The sequence below is a fragment of the Lepidochelys kempii genome, chromosome 8, assembly GCF_965140265.1.
Source record: "Lepidochelys kempii isolate rLepKem1 chromosome 8, rLepKem1.hap2, whole genome shotgun sequence".
NCBI classification, from domain to species: Eukaryota; Metazoa; Chordata; order Testudines; family Cheloniidae; genus Lepidochelys; species Lepidochelys kempii.
In genome coordinates this window covers 99,584,118-99,605,124 of record NC_133263.1, presented here as the reverse complement: position 1 = coordinate 99,605,124, position 21,007 = coordinate 99,584,118, and the positions used below count along the sequence as shown (strand labels likewise).

At 39.5% G+C, this 21,007-nt stretch overlaps 1 protein-coding gene across 1 annotated transcript in view; it reads right to left on the bottom strand.

Annotated features, from left to right (window-relative positions):
* AGBL4 (AGBL carboxypeptidase 4) overlaps positions 1–21,007 on the bottom strand; it is a 1,390,068-nt gene that overhangs the window by 979,224 nt on the left and 389,837 nt on the right. The window contains exon 4 of the mRNA XM_073357770.1: positions 15,450–15,544. Coding sequence (XP_073213871.1) covers positions 15,450–15,544 — 95 coding nt within the window. The remainder of the gene's footprint in view (positions 1–15,449; positions 15,545–21,007) is intronic.

Sequence of the window (21,007 nt, the reverse complement as noted above, 5' to 3'; positions counted from 1 at the left end):
TATTTTCCTCCCCCCCTTCCTCTAGTCCAACATCGTTTCAGCACCAAACCTCTTAGTCTAATAATTTAGGACCAATGTGGGAAAAGAAGGAAATAAGCTAATGTGGTCAGTATCTTCCTTCGCCCCCAAGAGAACATTTAATTATTGTTGTTTTTAAAACTTGTACAGTACTCAGATACATGACGACGGATGCTAAATATACAGACAAATCTACAGTACATGCTTAGTTTTCATTATCCTGGGGAACTCACTTCTGCCAATGAATATCAACCACAGAACACAAACACTCAGTCATGACTCCTGTTATTCAGTCCTGTTGTTTGTGTGAAGTGATCAGACACGTTAGCTACAGAACAGTCGTCTGGAAAGTAGTTGGTACCAGAAGGTAAATTCCACAATTATGGGAGCAATATAAATGCCCATATACATGAACAGATGAGAGAGAAAATGAAGGTGCAACAGCACTGATGAGATCACAGGGCTGTAATATGCCTTTTAAATGTTGATTTGTACTTTACACTCAGAATGTGGCTTCTTTAATGGCAGCCAATAGACCAATGATCCCATGTAGACTGCTGCAAAGAACGTAGGAGCCAAGACTGACTGATGTGGACAATTAATACTGCTTGGAAAGCAGCATTACGCCAGAGAAATATTATAATTTGAAAGCAGAAGTTACAGTTACATTTGCATAAACTATGCCCTCATTAGTTTGCCGCAACTTTTCCCTCATCCCTAAATCCCAACTAAGGGATTTAGACCATAATTGTCCCAGAAAAGAACATCTCTCCTCCAAGTGACTATTTTTCTATTGCCCTTGACATGACAGACGATCAAGCCCAGGTTTTAGAGTATATAAACTTTGCACAATGCAAACTTCTCAATTTACAGACCATGTAATGGCTACCATAATTTGTGCTATTTGCCTGAATCCTCATAATTATAATAGAAGGTATTTATTTTTACTCACAAGCTTATATACACTGGACAGCTACCAATTCAACTGCACATCCATTTTTCTAACATCTATCTGCAGTAGTCTGAGACTTTATTTCCCCCCATCATTTAATCAGGAGTACACAGAATTTTCTTTTTTTCTAATAACCTATCCCTCGGAAGTGTTCAAATTACAACCCTGAACCTGAACACCCAGACTTCTCCCACTGAAAAATTTATTGGACTTTCTATGATTGTGCCTGTGACACTCTGGTCCCTGGGGAACATGACATAACCCTCCAGCTCTGCTTCCTCCTCCCCTTTTAGAGGTACTCAGAGGAGAGGCTATAAAGTAGCTGATTGGGAGACAGATTGGGAAAATTGCCTTTGGGAGTATCCGATTCCACACCCAGCGGAAATAAAACGGTTTGAACCCCAATTTGTTTCTTTTTCTGCTTATGTGGACTTATTTTGATTTCCTGTTATAAACATTATTCCTTAAAGATCTAACTGGCAGAAACTAAATGAGCTTTTATTTTCCTGCTGAATAATTCTCCCAGCTAACATGGTCCTAAGAAACCAAACATTTGCAAAAAGAGCTAGGTACTGTATGCTATCAGTTTTCATCATATTCATTCTGCCACTGTGCCAGCACCCTTTGCATGCTTGATAAAAATGTTGACCAGCCCCTAAAGTTATGGGAGACCAAAGTGATATGCTGATGCATTAATAAGGAGCTACATGGAACCTTAAATATGGTTTGTGTTTCATTGACTGAATTAAGTTTATACGGTAACATAAAAGTATTAACCTTCCAATATGATAGCAGATGAGAAAAGGGTAATATTTTTCTCTTTTCCTTATCAAAACTAAATTGTTATTTCAACTTTAGTCTTGCAGGTATGAGCTACTGGTGCTTTTTAATGCAAGTTGAGAAAATATTAAAGATTTTTATCAAATATTAAAAGTCATCTTAAATTATTTTCATTTTGATACTCCCAAATTTATTGATATTGAGGATCTCTTCAGGTTTAATTTTTTTTAAGCTTCAACCACAACTGATGCTTCTTTAAAACATACCAAAAGGGTTTCATGTATACCTAACATTACTCAATTTTGCAAAATACTTAACAGAATCATATTATTGCAACGGCACATGACAAAAGATCAGATAATGAAGTCTTCAAATAAAAAGGTAATCTGCACTTTGGTAAAAATAAAATTTGAATTTTTCCTGTTATCACTACAGTAAGTTTCTACATTGATTAGGAGTTATTAACTTCATCATTGGATATCATTGCTCTAGGCTTCCAGATCTCCAGTATTATTTCCTGCTAAACTTTGTTTAAAAATATTTTTCCCCTATGGAAATGAAATGTCTTTGTTTACTGTCTCAGTTAACAACAATATAGAAGAACTTGCTTTTTCTATGTGAAGAACCAGATTCAAATGCTGAAATCTTTGCTACATCTTTACTCCCTTGTAGCATTCATGCGGGGTTCATGCACTTGGCAACATTCAGGGCACACCTGGAGTGTTGTGTAGGAGCAGTGCACACACGGCTCCTCTCAAGGGCATGAACCTTGGAATCTCGCCCAGATGACATGAACCGTGGGAAGCCTCCCAGGACTGGGCTCAAGGCCCGAGAGCAAGGAATACGGTAGATAGAAATTGGTAAATAAGAATATTATACAAAGCCAGTGTATTCCTTTTATCTGTTGGAGTATGTAATGCGCGGGGGGAGAGAGAGAAATAAAGGAGAGGGTGAAAAGCTGACAGGCAGACCAGCCCTTTGGCAGACCAGCCTGCTTGCTTGCTTAACGCCTTGTCCTGTCTTGTATTTGAACCACAACACTCCCTGAATACCTATATTTTGTTATATTTTATTTGTCTATGTCTTCCTTCTTCTTATTATTATGTCAAGATTCTTTAAATTACAGCCTTCAGGGGCAGACCATGGCTAAAAAAAGCTATGTGTTTTACTTACAAAAATAATCTTTATGGCGCCCATTTTTACAGAATTTACTAACCGGATTTGATATACTTTTTAAAAAATGTCTTGAATGCGATATATTTGAGCTCTGCATTTTTCTTTTTTTTTTTTTTGAAAGAATCCACCTTTGTAATTATTGCAAAAGTGCTATTTATTTAATAAAAGTAAATGAAAAGAGAGGCCATTACTTACCAGTAATTGTGTTTGTGGTAAGTCTCGACAGCGGATTAAGGAACAGAGTTAGGGTGCCACCTACTAGGAAGCAAGGAGGCAATGAGTTCTGAATCTATGTTCTGATTATATGTCTCAGCCACACTCCTTTCCTAGAGGTATTTCCAGAGCCATTGAAAGCAGAGCTGTACATCAGAAAGTAAACAGGAGGCAAAAAAGCAAGGAAAAATGGCAGAAGAAATACAGCAGAAGGACTTAATTGAAGTGGGCTAGCTACGAGGTCAAGTCCGGAAGCCCCTGAACTTTGTGGTAGCAGAGAAGCTGCTGTAGAACTAGGTAAGGTGTGACGCAGTGCTGCAAGCTGAGGCTGGGTGCTGACATCAGGCAGGCAGGCTACCTGCCATGGTTGCCAGCAGCAGGGGAGCCTGTTCTCTCTTTGGAGGGGGAACAGAGACTGGGCCTTCTGAGTATCACCTTAAAAAACAGGATCACAGCAATCAGCTGGATGGCTGGCCCTGGCTGAAATGACCTCTGAGGAGGGTTGTGTGCTTGGCCACAGAGGTATGAGCTCTGCTTTCCACACTCTCTGAAACACAGCCCTATGGTTTCGTTCCTCTGATCTCACTTTTTTGTTTCCTTTCTTTTCTTTTGTCTCCTCTTTCATGTCCTTGCAAGACAGCGAGAGAGAAAGAGAGGAGAGAGTGAGCTAGAGAACTAAGGTGAAGCCTTCATGCTTCTGAGGTGAGGAGTCAAATAAAACTGGAAGGTGGGAGTCTAGGTGAGGCTTATATAATCAGGGACAGGCCCTTCAGAAAAGCCTTTGCCTCTTCCCTGCCCTGGTAGTGCATCAAAATGCTGTCTGTCTCTTATTCCACTGCTGTAGGTTGGGGGGAAGAAAGCTGTAGGACAAACATTTTCACGTAGTGGAGTAAAGTGTAGATTTCTCCCCGTGTCTGTGAATTACTTGGCACAGGTGACTCCTAAATTGATGGCTGGAGGTGGCAGGCAGAGGAACCAGCCCTGCCACCTTTTTGCTAGTTGAGAGCCCAACCCTTCCAAGTAATGGAATTCCAGCTGGTCAGTTATGGCCAGAACCTAGCTCTGTTGTGCCACTTGAGCAAAGCAAAGGAGCCAGATCAGAATTAGTATCTGGTCCAAAGAAATACTGCATACAAACACTAGGAGAACTCCTGCTAGTTTTCATTCTCTGTGTGATTCTTGGTTGAATGATGGGACATTGGATGGGGAAGGCCAGGGCTCTGTGGTGGCACCAAGCAATCTCAGTCTCAGGTGCTTGGCTAGTTGGTTTTGCTCACATGCTGTAGGTCTTACTGATTGCCATATGTGGTGTTTGGAAGGAATTTTCCCCTAGGTCAGATTGGCAATGACCTTGGGGGTTTTCATCTTCCTCTGGAGCATGACGGTGTGGTCACTTGCCAGGGTTATCTGATTATATCTCCCATTAATCATTTCCCTGCCTCAGGCACTGCGGCACCTCAGTTCCTCCTATTCTCTGCCTGTGGCACGTAATAATCTAGTCTCCGTGGGCTGCAATTTTTTGGTCCAATTTTGGTTGTTGGGTTTAGTGTGCAGGTACTGGTGGCCTGTGATATACAAGAGGTCCCTTGTGGCCTTAAACTCTGATTCTACGCCTCTATGCAAAAATCTCACAGTATTATATATTCGTATACATGCCAAGCCAGAATTTGGATAATTGCAGTTAAAATAGCAAAATTTCCCCCCAAACTTCTAAAGACTCCAAGGGGCATGAAAGGGCATAGTCTTTACACTGTCAAGTTTCATTCTTAATTGCCAAATATAGTAGGATATGACGCAAATGTTAATACATACACACACATACTCCTTGGACAAAAATGAGTCACTGTAAATATTTCGGCTTAGTATCTGTTCCAATTGCTCAACCCCAAGAGATAAAATTATAGGTACCAGACAGTTTTTACTGATATTTTACAGTTATAGCTTAATGTTTTCTGCATCTGGCCATTTCCATGGCACATAATGACCATCTCATTATCCATCTCTATTCTGTTGTATTACAGATTATTATAAAAGAGACTGAATTAATGTTTTAGCATTTAACACTGTATTACAAAGACACACCCATCGGATGGGCAGATCATTTTTCTTTTTTTCATAATACACAACATGATTGACGCCCAGTCTCTTTCTCTACTCACTAAACAATATTCTCTTCACAGAAAATGAACACAAATGAAAGTGAGTGAATCAAGCACTAAAAATAACAGAAAATTCAAGAAGTTTAGGTGGTTCCCACAATGTTATCGGTGACATATTGCACATGCTATGCTTTATGACATATGTTGATAATTATACCATAGCATAGTTTTTTAAAAAATGTTTAAAGGAACTTTAAAGATGCAACGCTAAGTGATTAAAAAGTAAGAAAAAGCCAGAGCCAAAGGATGGTCATGCAATGGTCATGCACTGCTGTACCTGCTATGTTCACATTATAGGCTTGAATTATAGGATCATACATTATATTTCTATAGGACTCCAGCTTCATTAAAGATAAAATTCAATCCTCATGAGAGGGCCAGTGCAAGCCCTTAAAATAGGAAGGTTTAATTTTTGGAAGACATTCTGAAGACCACTAAAACAGTCTTAGATGTCCTACTTCCTGAGTAGATTTTTGGGGGGCGGCGTTTGTATCTTATGTTAACAGTCTGGTTTTCAAGTTGGTTTCTCAGAGGCACTTTCTTTTGCCTGTATAGGACTCTTACTATTAAGTTTTTATGCCTGGTTAATGCCATTCTGAACTGTGGTGATTTTCATTCAGCTTCTCTCCATTAGTTCAAAGTACAAAAATCCCAATGAATAGCTGCTATGTCCTCTTGTTTAGCTGCAGTTTGACCCTAACATGAGTTCACTGCTGTCCATATTTATTTAATTTATAGCACTTGTTTTTGGACCGAAGTCCCAATTTTACATGTTTACATGTTAAATCCACACAAGTTAGGGACCCAGCCCTAGAAACATTTGTTATGCAAACAGTCCCATCATTACAAGAGTAAGGAGGACGAACTGTGCGAAGAAGAAACTGCAGCGCCCGACATTTGCCTAATTCTGCTCTCATCGAACTCAGTGGTAGAACTCCCATTGACTTCAATGGGAACAGTCCAAAGCTGAGGGCTTTTGAAAATCCCCACCCTTGATGTTTAATTAGACCATAGAAACTCTATTTTCAGGAACTATTCCTTATTAAGCTTTTGAATTTCTTATCAGCTCAGTAGTGAACTAGCTATTTATAGATGGCAAAAAAAAAATTACTGAATAGGAAAAGCAACCTTTATTTCTGATGTGCTTTGATTAATAAATTAGTACAGAGAGTAACTTTTTATGACTATAACCTTGGGGATCAGAGTACCTGCAGTCAATGCATGGAACTCATGCTGACAGAGTGTATGGCAAATAGATCGAGTTATTATAGCATATAGCTTTTAGTGTTTTACATATAAATACTATAACCAAACATTTGGTCTCTTATGTAAGCCCTATATTGTTTTCCCTAAACTGTTATTGCTTAGAATAAATCTTTAAGATGAGATGTTCAACAGCACTCTGTGTTGGCCTAAATCTGCTCCCTCTGAAATCAATAATAAAACTGTCAGAACTTTGGAGAAGTTGTGTCTATTTCTGTGTTTCCACAGTACATAGCATGATTAGTCTTGATCCTCACTTGGGCTCTGCCATAATATAATATATTGATTTATGGAAGGTCAGATGCATAATATTAGTAGAATATTATATACACACTACTTTTCAGAAACAGAAGTGCTTGGTTCTCAAAGCCATCTTTATGATCATTTATAATATCCTCTCAAATGCATGCCAAATTCTGAAAGATCAAAATCACCATCTCTTCATTCTAAACATATATCTTGGTGCTAAAAATAAACTCCTGTTGCTCACAGTATAATACCGAATTAGTAAAAAAGATATAAATGCAGCTCTGTTTAATCTATGGACTTGGTAAAAAATTTTGATAGTTGCCTGTGACCTTTGTCACAGGGATGTTTGTCCTATCAACCTTTTTTCCCTTTTTTCTCTGACTAAAACATTACAGATTGATACCCAGTGTGCTTTATTGCCAGATCCCTCAGAAAACAGAGGCAAGCAAACATTGCATAAAAAACCCCCAACGGAAACAAAAACATAAAAAGCACACAGATAGAATCTGCCAGTTAGTAGTAAAAGTTCTAAAATATTCCAAAGGAGCAAGTCTGTTAATGATAAAGGCTGGTTAATCTCCTTTACCTAAATTCAGATGATGCTATCACTAAGCCTAGCCATTGTACATTTTATAGATTAGCAAGATATATTTTTGGTACTGTATTCCTCATCTGTTTCTCCACGGAGGACAGTCCGTTTCACAAACGGCTTATCTCACGGCTAAGGATATGTAAGTACATGCTAAAAAAGCTGCTGCTAAAAATGACTGAGTATATATCGCAGCATGGTAGACATGGTAGTTGTAGCATTGTACTGTACACACACACGTACGTATGTTAAGGACATTTCACAAGAATAAACAAGCTTTAAAAATTCAGATTCTTTCATAACAGTTTTGCCATCTTCTGATGAATGGAACATACAGGAGTACCATTCATAAAATATACACTGCTTTCTCTGCGTGTGTCAAAATGCCTCATGAGGACAATAAACTTTACGGGGATACATATAGATTACTCTTCTCTAAAATACGCATATACATGGCTTCTGCAGCATTTCTCTTTTCCAGTAACTCTCTGAGTGCAGGAAACTCAAATGTTATAGTAGCAGAGGTGGCAGTTTGCTTGACCAGGAAGGCAACTATCCATTTAAAACCCATCATGCTGAACGAGATAAAAGAGGAAAACTAGTGACAGTATTGCCACAAAGATGTTTGAAACCTGAGATTAAAAACAGAAACAGTCAAACCTAGACATAAATTTTCTCTTTGTGTGGTGATGGTTCCATAATATTTTGCCAGGTATCACTGCTTACAAACAAACATGTGCTGAGATACTGCATCACAAGCGAAGAACAGCCTTTAAGTTTGTGGTTCATGCACTCAAGAACCAAGCTGTTTATTAGCCTTTATACCTTAATTATGAGAACTTCACGTAGCACTCCCTGGTCATTTAAAATGCAGAACAAAATACAGTGGCTGTCTGAAGACTTAAACAGATGTCAACCCGATATTTGCCAGCTATAGCTACTATTCTACTGGGAGGAGTTACTATTCTATAAATATTAATTAGAATTTTGCATGTGAACCTGCTGAAATACCGAAGGTGATGAGTGGCCAGTTATTACTTTTAAAAGATTAGTGCAATTTGAAATACTAATGTCCCCAACGAGACAATGATACGCTGAATAATCAAGAGTTATACCTATTCCCAGCCAAAAGGGAATATTTGCTCATTTCATCATTTAGAAAATCTGCTGTCTCCTGAACAAGTCACTTTTCTATTTTAGTTTGAGAAAGTGGTAAACCTTTCTGGAGTCAGTGTAATGGTCCAGTATACTCAGCGAGTAAGTGTAATTCCATTGCTGCACCTACAGTAAAGTTTACTAACAGCTTCCAAGGGCAGAGATTATAGTGTGAAATCATGACTAACGAACACAACTGGGTTGCAATTAAAAAAAAACTAGTGAAAAAAAGTGATATTACAGCAGGAAATGGACCTTAAAAAAAAAACAAAACAACCAAAAAACACACAACCAAAAAACAGAAAAACAACTTCCCACTAATCTTCACATAAGGTAGGGTTTAGATAATTGCAATAGTAATTGCCAGAAAAAGCCATGACACTAATATCTTACTTCAACATTTATAAATTACCAAATCCTTTTGAGCAATCTTATTTGACAAGTCACTTTGTATCCCATTGGCTTGAATTACAATCTTGAGTTTCATCATGTTCAATTGGCCATGAAATGTGACTGATGCAACCTGATGTGGTATGACGCGGAGTTTCTTCACATAAGCAGTGATTTAATGGAATGAGATTTGACTGATGTAACTGACAGACATACAATTTAATATTAACGTATTTATGTGGCAGAAAAACCACCAGAAACTAACCTACTTGGATTTATTCTCCAAATGTTTTATGTTCTAAACATTCAGTCCCGGGTATGCACAATTTGAGGATTGGACTCTGAAGTTATCGGTGAAAAAGATGTTTTCATCAGTATCTACTCTACTTTTCCCATTTTTCAAAAGAAGATCTCCTGCAGGATAGCTGCTTTTTCTTATTCTTCAGCACACCGCTGCCTCTTTAAATAGAGGCAAGATGGGTGAGGTAATATCTTTTCTTGGACCAACTTCTGTTGGTGAAAGACAAGCTTTTGAGCTATACAGAGCTCATTAGTAGGAATGTCTGAGCTTACTTCAAAAGAGAAGTATGTGTCAATACCAAAACATTTGTGTCACAGTGAGTGCAGTGATGGCAGTGATATACTCTTTTTACATCAGTAATACTTAACTGAACCTTGATGCTGACTCCATTTAAAGATTTCACCCCACAGGACAAGAGAACAGCATGCCAACATTTTTATGGCTGACTTAAAACAACACTTCCTCAGCTCTCGTCCCCTAGCGCCTCTACTCTACTTCCGCTACATTGACGACATCTTCATCATCTGGACCCATGGGAAGGAGGCCCTTGAGGAATTCCACCAGGATTTCACAATGTCCACCCCACCATCAACTTCAGCCTGGGCCAATCCACACCAGAGATCCACTTCCTGGACACTACACTGCAAATAAGTGATGGTCACATAACCACCACCCTACACCAGAAACCTACTGACCGCTATGCTTACCTACATGCCTCCAGCTTTCATCCAGACCACATCACACGATCCATTGCCTACAGCCAAGCCTTAAGATACAACCGCATTTGTGCCAATCCCTCAGACAGAGACAAACACCTACAGGATCTCTATCAAGCGTTCTTAAAACTACACTACCCACCTGGGGAAGTGAAGAAACAGATTGACAGAGCCAGAAGGGTACCCAGAAGTCACCGACTACAGGACAGGCCCAACACAGAAAGTAACAGAATGCCACTAGCCATCACTTACAGACCCCAACTAAAACCTCTCCAGGGCATCATCAAGGATCTACAACCTATCCTGAAATACGATCCCTCATTCTCATAGACCTTGAGAGACAGGCCAGTGCTCACTTACAGGCAGCTCCTCAACCTGAAGCAAATACTCACCAGCAACTACACACAACAGAAACACTAACCCAGGAACCAATCCCTGCAACAAACCCCGTTGCCAACTCTGTCGGCATATCTATTCAAGGGATACCATCATAGGACCTAGCCACACCATCAGGGGCTCATTCACCTGCACATCTACCAATGTGATATATGTCATCATGTGCCAGCAATGCCCCTCTGCCATGTACATTGGCCAAACCGGACAGTCTCTACACAAAAGAATAAATGGACACAAATCAGACATCAAGAATTGCAACATTCAAAAACCAGTAGGAGAGCACTTCAATCTCCCTAGACACTCAATAACAGATTTAGAAGTGGCCATTCTTCAATGAAAAAACTTCAGAAACAGACTTCAACAAGAAACTGCTGAACTGGAATTAATTTGCAAACTTGACACCATCAAATTAGGCTTGAATAAAGACTGGGAGTGGTTGGTCACTGCAAAAAATATTTTTCCCTCCGTTGATACTCACACCTGCCTGTCAACTCTTGGGAATGGGTCACATCCACCCTAACTGAACTGGCCTCATTAGCACTGACCCCCCCAACTTGGTAAGGCAACTCCCATCTTGTCATGTGTTGTGTATCTATACCTGCTTAGTGTATTTTTCACTCCATGCATCTAATGAAGTAGGTTATAGCCCACAAAACCTTATGCCGAAATAAATTTGTTAGTCTCTAAGGTACAACAAGGACTCCTCATTAATTTTTTGGTCAAAAATGCTGACTTGTGTTTGACACTCTCCGTCTAGAGCTCTTGGCACTGACTTGTTCCAGCCAAGAATCAAACTTTGAAGGCATTGAGAGGCTTGAAGCCATGTTCACATAACTACATTCAGAACAAAATATAAAGATTCTTCAAAAAAATCTTTGTCTCTGGAGGCCTATCCATCCATGATATCCAGATGTTGTCTATACACAGAGTCAAATTCTGTCCTGGATGCAACATTCAGCTTATAATTTAAAACCAGTGGGAAACACTTCTCCCCACCCCACCCCCAATTTTTTTTAAAAAAATTAGCCCATAACTTCAGTTCTTAGAATCATAGAATCATAGAATATCAGGGTTGGAAGGGACCTCAGGAGGTCATCTAGTCCAACCCCCTCAAAGCAGGACCAATCCCCAACCAAATCATCCCAGCCAGGGCTTTCTCAAGCCTGACCTTAAAAATATCTAAGGAAGGAGATTCCACCACCTCCCTAGGTAACGAAGGTAACGCATTCCAGTGTTTCACCACCCTCCTAATGAAAAAGTTTTTCCTAATATCCAACCTAAACCTCCCCCACTGCAACTTGAGACCATTACTCCTTGTTCTGTCAACAGCTACCACTGAGAACAGTCTAGAGCCATCCTCTTTGGAACCCCCTTTCAGGTAGTTGAAAGCAGGTATCAAATCCCCCCTCATTCTTCTCTTCCACAGACTAAACAATCCCAGTTCCCTCAGCCTCTCCTCATAAGTCATGTGTTCCAGTCCCCTAATCATTTTTGTTGCCTTCCACTGGACTCTTTCCAATTTTTCCACATCCTTCTTGTAGTGTGGGGCCCAAAACTGGACACAGTACTGCAGATGAGGCCTCACCAATGTCGAATAGAGGGGAATGATCACGTCCCTCGATCAGCTGGCAATGCCCCTACCTATACATCCCAAAATGCCATTGGCCTTCTTGGCAACAAGGGCACACTGTTGACTCATATCCAGCTTCTCGTCCACTGTAACCCCTAGGTCCTTTTCTGCCGAACTGCTCCCAAGCCATTCGGTCCCTCGTCTGTAGCGGTGCATTGAATTCTTCCATCCTAAGTGCAGGATTCTGCACTTGTCCTTGTTGAACCTCATCAGATTTCTTTTGGCCCAATCCTCTAATTTGTCTAGGGCCCTCTGTATCCTATCCCTACCCTCGAGCGTATCTACCTCTCCTCCCAGTTTAGTGTCATCTGCAAACTGGCTGAGGGTGCAATCCACACCATCCTCCAGATCATTAATGAAGATATTGAACAAAACCGGCCCGAGGACCGACCCTTGGGGCACTCCACTTCATACCGGCTGCCAACTAGACATGGAGCCATTGACCACTACCCGTTGAGCCCGACAATCTAGCCAACTTTCTATCCACCTTATAGTCCATTCATCCAGCCCATACTTCTTTAACTTAGAGGATCTGTATGCATGCATCTCTTGAACATGAGGAAAACAGATTCTTCTGTTTTCTATTGTCTCAAAACCAAAACCTACCTGTGTAAAAGAAGGAAGCACAAGTAATTAAGTTTGTGATTCCTTGTTACTTCTGTTAATGATTTGTGACCAAGTGAATTTGTGGAGAATTTCGGTATGGAGCATGCAACTGCATTGGAATCTGCCCAGGCAGTCATAATGAAGATGAAATAATATATACCCAGTATAGTGTACTTTGTAAGTACAACAGTGAACTCTGTGTTCGCAAATAGCTAGAGGTTTGCTTCTAGAACTTTGATTTCTTTTACCTTGATTTTAAGAAATCTGCATTGTATCATAGTTTTTTCTGTCTAATCCAGTCATCTGCATCACGTCCGTTAAAATGCTGACTTTGAAAACAGTTTAAATCATGTCTACGTCCACCTTAGATTATGTTACAGTCTATGGCCATGAATCCTCCACTGTGATCCTTTGCAGAGTCCCAATGACCCAACACCTCCTACTAGCCTCAGAATAATTATACCAGGCAGCAAACAGCACGGGGATGAATAGGACTGGGAATTATCCCATTCATATTAAAGAACCAGAGCTACCCGAAAGCTGTGTTAGCAACTGTAAGTACTAGTACAACCTGCTCCAACAAAATGAAAACATGGAAAATAATTTTTACACGTTTCACAAGAATACCATGGAAACTAGTATAGAAATGGCTGTAAAGATGTCTCAGAAATAATCTGAAAGGAAGACACTCAGCTATAAGAAAGAACATACTGTATATCAAAGACTGAAGGGTGCCCTGGTGTGCACACAACTCCCATTAACATTAAAATATAGTAAATCATACTGAGAGGAGACCCCAATATCACTAAGAGCCTGGTAAGAGTATGGATTGCTGTGCTTCTTCAAAGTACAACAGGATGTTTTCAAACAGACTATTAGAAAACAAATTATTTCTTTTTAATAGAATGATATTTTAAATGTAAAATATCTATTTCATTGCTGAAGCTGTTTTATATCTTGTAAATAGCTCCATAAATTAGAGTGAGGATTTCTGAAACAGGATTAGAGTGCAGCGATGGGGCTGCAGGAGAAAGCTGCATAGCGCCTGCTGCCTACTCTGTGCCTGGCTCCAGGCACTGCTATTCATCCGTCACTTTCATGAGAGCAAATGCACCCTTCCCCCCCAAATATAAAACATAAAAATAAATAAATCATTTGGAAAATGCAGGAGAAACAGGTTTTCAGAAACAATTAAAGATTCTATATGTTTTTAGAAAGAACCTATTTCACATTTTTGTAAGCGATTTACATTTTAATTTGAAACCAAAATAAGGAATAACTTATGTAGTAAAGCAACAGTTGATTTAAGGCTGAAATTAACATACACAAAATAATTAATTTAAAACACTAGACTTGGTTGGAAAAGAAAAAGAAATTTTGAAAGATGATAAAAATCACTTAAATTTGATCTGGACCTGACTCAAAAGAAGACTCTTTTGGGATAAAATAATAAACACAATTAACATGATTGTACATGCAGTAGCTATGCACCAAATGATTGTTATTTAATATGTATTGTAGTAGCACCCATCCAGGACTGACCACATCCTGCTAGGTGCTGCTCAAACACATGGTAAAATAGGTTTCCCTTGTCCAGATGAACTTACAGTCTAACTTAAGGCAAAATTGTCATCTTGAGTGATTAAAATGAAAACATTTCTATAGGAATGCATCTTATGGCAACAAAAACTGAACATTATGGAGGTGGAAATCTTCTAACAGTTGACATATTTAAGAAAGGTAAATGTATAAGAGTCAGATGACTTGCACATGCAGATCGCTCAAACATTTATTTTGAATTAACCAGTTAGGAGTAATGACTGTAAAATGTTCTCACTTTGCTGAATTTGTAGGGCTAAAGCCAATATAACATCGATGCATGTTTCAGAGCACAGGCCACTTCACGCCAGGTCAAGAACCATTTGTCAGAGCTTAGATTCTTTGTGTAGGCTTCCTCACTCTAGATTCTGGAGGTGCTTCTTAGTTAGACACTAAAGGTGAAATCCTATCCCCACTGAAATCAATGGGAGTTTGGCTACTGACTTCAGGGGAGCAGCATTTTACCCAGTGATGCTTCTTTGGCAGCACGACATCACTAGCGGTATGTAGAGACACTGTACCTGTCCAGGACACAGCAGGCAGAATACCCGGTGGAGGAACATATGGAGGATGATGGCCGCAACATACTTCCACAGGCTGTAGCATGCATCTCCCCACCACCACCACCACCCAGTTCCATGTTTAGACTGCCAGACACTGCAGAAGGAGATGAGGGCATTGACATTCCATTCTGTGGGGCACCCAGCACTGCCTATAGCACGAAAAGCTGCCACCATTTTGTTCTCACAGACTGCATATGGCAAGTTTCTGAATGACCCCAGCACACGTGCATGGGGAGGGTAAGAGCTTTGCACAACTTAGCATACTTCAGCGGGGGAATGATGCTTCTGTCTCTGAATGATGAAGTAAATTACTCTTCACTTATGGCCTAATTCTGCAATCCAAACTAGGCAAATCTCTTAGCTACTTCTTGGAAGTTTTGTATGTGTAAGGACTCTAAGACAGGCTCCTTAGGTTTGCATATTATTAGTAGTAGATATGTTTATTACGTGTCATCAAACAAAAGTACAACATCATATGTGTGATATTTGTGTGTGTGCATTTTTATGTTGTCTATATTGTACTGTATGTGATCAAGTCATTTCACCTGCTGGTGTCTTAGTCAATCCATTTGAAATATGGCATTAGATGAAAAGCATTACTTCACAGATACTCGATACTGCACCTGAACTCAGGTAAGTGCCAAACAAAACAAAATTCTTCTGGTATTAGCAAAATTTTAGAATGATAATTTACCATTTTGGTCTGCTTGTGGATTTCACCATAGGAGTCATTCCATCACGATAGAGGCTTTTTGTTTTACTGAAGTTGACAATGTTGAAAATTACCCTCTGAAAAACAGAGAAAAAAACCTCAGTTATAGTCGTTATGAACTACAATCTGTTCTGTACAAAGCTCTCATTTGCTTTCTGTATAAAAGCATAAAGTAACTACATACATGCCTACACGATGTTTCATAGATGAAATTCAATAAAGACAAGTGCAAAGTACTTCACTTAGAAAGAAAATAAATCAAATGCACAGCTATAAAATGGGGAATAATTGGCTACATGGCAGTACTGTTGAAAAGGATCTGGGGGTCATAGTGGATCACAGGTTCAATATGAGATGTGATGCAGTTGTAAAAAAAGGCTATATCATTTTGGGACATATTAACTTTCTGGAGTCAATATAAGGTACAGTATATTCAGGGAGCTAATTGTCCTGCTCTAGCTGAGGCCTCACTAGTTCTGAGTGGAGTACGGTGTGCAATTCTGGGTGCCACTAAACTTTCAGCTAGCGTAACTCCCTGGTGTTAAGGGGAGGAACACCTCTCTTTGAGATGCATGCTTTTACTGCAGCTGGTTGAGGTGGGGGCAGAGGTTGTTACAAACATTACTGATCAAGCCACATATCTGAGTGACTGAATATAACATATTCTGCTCATTGAGCTGCTTTTTTATGGGTCATCATGAGCTCATTTTTATAATTTGCTCACTAAGCTATGTGCTTAATTTGTTAATTTTTATATTTTCTATTTCCAGTATTTAGGTTGACTCTTTATTGGATGTAACGTCCATCTTGTGAAAGTTCTATTTATTCCTTATCTCTTACACTTAGAGTGCACAGCACAGTTCTTTCACAGGTGTGTTCAAACCTTTATAGGTACTTGGTTAATTTTGTACTGTATGTACAAGCATTTCATTTTACTTGTCTGAGGCTTTTTTATTTGTTATATAGCTCTGCTTAATTTGTAAAAGCAAATTAAGTTGCAACAAATCGGTATATTACTCTGGATGTTTGCATGGAGTAAGTGAAAAAAACAAGTTCACCAAACCAATTGCTTTAACTTTGGAAACAATCATGCCACTGTTGGAAAAAGTAAAGCTGCTAATTTTGTGACGTGCTAACTGACTCATAGCAGACAGCTGGTAGAAAATGTTCTTATTCCAATCGAGCTGATTTTATATAATGAGTTGAGCAAATGTACACAACTGGATAAGCAATGTATATAAAAACAGTAATATGCAGTTCATTTAACCAAACAGTACAGAGTATAAAATTTCAGCCACTAATGTTCACAGTCCCATTAGCAGTTAACAATGTGTTCAGTCCTTTCAGTATGGCATAGAGCTAGATTGGCAGGACCTAAAATTCAGCCACTATAGAACTGAATTTTATCAAAGTATGACACTGAATTAATAAAGTACAAAAATCAAAAGCACTAAAATATGCAGCTGAATCAGTCAAGTATTCTTAGCGATAGTTAAAGCAGTCTATGCAGCTCAGTCAGTGAAGTGTGCAAAAAAATGTACCTATAATGTACACACCTTAACCAGAAAAATATGCAGCTTTCTCAATAAGCTATGCAAACGTCTCTTGAAATGCAGTACTGTCATACAAGTTAGTGATACAGTAAGCAAACATTTGCCAAACAAGTAAAATCGGCTGCTGGTGTGATTTTTGTCCTTTTTTTATGTTCTTGATTAATAAATCATAAAAACAAGAGTAGGTATACACTGTCCACATTGAATTGCTATTTTCTAACCACCTTGTCATTACTTGCAGGCTTTTTATTGCTTCTGAGAGGTAGTAATGGGTGACATTGCATGATTAGTGCAATTTCAATACTCAACTCGTTTAAGAGCATAAACAAAAACACTGATAGTAATAGAGGATGCTTAAAAAGAGACTGGCAACTGATGTAGAGGAGACACACACTGTGCTTCAATGAGTGGGCCAAATAAGGTGAGGGTAGCTGATAGGTCTTTTGCCCTCGCCAAGATAGGGAAACTGCCTTTCTCTAGCATGTGAAGACTGTTCCGGGGGACTGGGTGGAGGAAATCAATTTGTGATTCAACTTATTCTTTGCTTGTGTTCTCAGCCATGCAACAAGGGACTTGGATCAGGGGATATACATCAGCTACCGACTTGATGGCTCCTTCTTTGATCTTCAAAGACTCACTGCTAAGAATAAGACACTGGAGAGGCTTCTCGTTGAGGCATTTTTTGCAGATGCCTTGCCTTGATTGCTCATAGACAAGACAACCTTCAGGTCATCGTTGCCAGATTTTCTGAAGCATCCCAGCTCTTTGGCCTCACCATCAGTCTTGGAAAGACAGAGGTCTTGTTCCAACCAGCACCTCATTCCAATGTCCCAGTGCCAGCCACCTTCTTGCAAGTATTTGGGCAGTACCATCTCAAGTGATGGTTCCCTTTATAAAGAAATCTCCTCCAGAATTAGTAAAGCCAGCCAGGCCCTTGGCGAACTTCGAACAAAAGTTCTTAACCAAACACAACATCCGTCTCTCTACCAAATTTAAGATCTACAGTACAATGGTTCTAACATCTCTCCTGAGATGTGAACTCTTTATAGAGGTCACAACAAACAGCTTGATCAATTTCACATGTGCTCCCTCCACTCCGGAATGAGCATTCGCTGGCAGGACAGAGTGACCAGTATTAAGGTCCTTGAGAAAGCAAACACAACCAGCATTGAGGAAAAGTTATTGACAGCACAACTTAGGTGGACCAGGCATGTCATCCGAATGGAAGACCACCGTCTCCCAAAACAGATCTTGTATGGGGAGCTGAGTCAGAGCCAAAGAAAGAAGGGTCATCCATGTAAGCGCTTCAAAGATAATATGAAGAGCAGTCTCCAGTGGGCTGGCATCAATCCCAAAGAACCTGAGCAAATGGCTCAGAACAGGAGTCACTGGCAGTCTCTGACAAGATCTGGGCAGGATCAAGTTCGGGCAGGATCAATGAAATTATCTCCAGGCTCCACGTGAAAGGCACCACAGAGCTGCATCAAACATCATTGATACAGACTTCCCGTGCCTTCAGTGTGGCCAACTCTGTGCATTAAGATTCAGACTGCGGAGTCATATGCGTAGCCATTTATGAGAACTGCGACAATATCGTCATCATCAAAACATCCTGTAGCATGCAGGGTGAGCAGTAAAGTTTTCCCACAGTGCCCCAAGGTCCTAGGGATAAAGTGGCCATATTTTGAACAGAAAGGGGGCTCACTAGGGACTCTGGGATATGGTTACTTTGACTTGGGTCTGCACACTGCAGCATGGACATCAGTGCCCTGGGTTGGACCATGGGTTAGAATGTTGTAATGTACGGTTTTACAATCTAGATGCTCAAACCCAGGGTTCCCTAATACGGGTGAGCTGACTTGAGTCCCACCAACCCTGGGCTTACATTGCAGTGTAGCCAGACCCTAAATGTTTCAGAATCCAGCAGAAATACTTCAGCCCTTCAACCATCCAAGATACAGGATTTGGGCACTGTGCAATGGCACTAAGTGGGAGTCTTTTAGATGAGATTTTAAAACCTGAGGTCTTGCACTCTGCATGGACATTAAATATCCCATAGTATTTTGGTAACTGTGGGGATTTGCCCTGGTGCTTTAGACCAAATTTCTCTCTGCTCCTACCACTGTTATGTAGCCTGCTGTCCATTAGCTGGTTGCCAGTGTTGTCAACTATCATGAATCGTACAATATTTGGTGCTTTCCTTAAAGTTCCAGCTCCTGAAGTCATGAGACTAAACAAGACTCAGATTTTTTTTAAAGAAAAAACAAAATTGCCAACCCCCACAGTGGCAGAGAAATATTGAAAATATGACCTAAGTGTACCATAAAGGCTAAAAAAACAAAACAAAATAAAACAAAAAAACCCCTTTTAAAAAAAGTCATGGTTCTTAAACTAATCTCGTGACTTGATGCCTGACTCATAACTTTTGATGCATGTAGTTGGCAATACGATATCGCTGCCTCCCCACCAAACAATGGTGCATTTCTGTGGATCTGTGTGTATTTCATAGATTTGGGGATCCTTCAGGATAAAAGGTGTGATATAAAGTATATGCTTATATAAGATAGTGAAGGAACCCAAAAATGCAGATTCAGTAACTAACAGCTGAAGTTGCCACCAGTGGCTGAAAACAAACAGTACACTAAGTATTGTACAAATTTCCTAACAAAGACTTCTAAAGGTTATTTTTTTTTGACCTTTTAAAATTTAATTAAATACCTTTAACATTTTAAAATAACCAATGTATTCTTTCTTCCTGTATAGGAAACAAGTCTCCTTTCAAGTTTAAAAAGGTTTAAAACTTTATGGCATTTAGTCCTTCTCCTTCCACCCCCATTAGTTAACAAATATTTAACATCTCTCTGCTGTCACAAGGAAAGAAATTCTCACCTACTGAGGGATGATGTTAGGAATCATACAGAGCCCTAGCAGATTTGTTAATCAGCTGCACCTGTGTTTTGTTACCTGGAAATTGTCAAGTCTTTGCACAGGTACTGAAGTCTTACAAAGATAATGAAAAGAAAGGTTTACAGCTTGTGAATTATAGGATTTTCTCCCTCACTGGAGCTCTCATTAAAATACTTAAAGAGGAGAGAAGGTAAATTTTACACATCACATATACCAGCATTAAAATAAGACAGATTTTTAATAAAAATAAATGCTGTTGGATGTATCTCAATACCAAATATAAAATGATCAAATTTATTATTGCAGCAAAGTATTTGATATGATGTTCTTGGCATGAGAAACTATGACTAGTAAATGAAGGAGGAGGTATTACCCAATATTTGTGTATTTCAATAAATGGCACATAATTACTTTAGAAATATAAAATGTTCTTCAGAATTAATTGCCAGTTGCATAATGTTCCCTGGCTACCAGCTCTTTCTGATGAGGTTTCTGCTTGTCTCAGAACTAATGCAGTTATGCGCGCGCATGTACACACACAGGAATTTCAAGATCCATACAGGGCACAGCCATCGATTCACAGACATAATGTGTGCAGAAGGGATTGTATTGATGAGATCAGCCTTATTTCACACAAATTTTATTGGACTGGAATACTATGGAGAGGGACATCTCAGACCCACCCCTTCTTGACCAAAAAGCGCACAGACTGTGACATATAGCCACAGAGGCGATTCTGAGTGATCAGAGGATGCACACGATGGAACTGCTGCTCCCATATTCAAGGCCCTGCACTAAGTCTGGCTCCCCTGTATGGTCTATCAGACCCAAAACATAGTGAAGAAATAAGAGGGTTGGTCAAAAATTTTCCATCAAAAAACCTATTCTTTAACAGACCACTGGTTTATGATGAAAAAACTTTCACCCCCACCCCCCCAAAAAAAATCTTTCCACAGAAAATTTTGACTTTTCATAAAAACTGAATATCCCAAAAGCAAAAGTTTTGGTTTCAAATGAAAACCAAAAAACAAAAACAAAAAAATGGAAATGCTGCTTGGTGCCTATTGGGAGTTGCAGTTC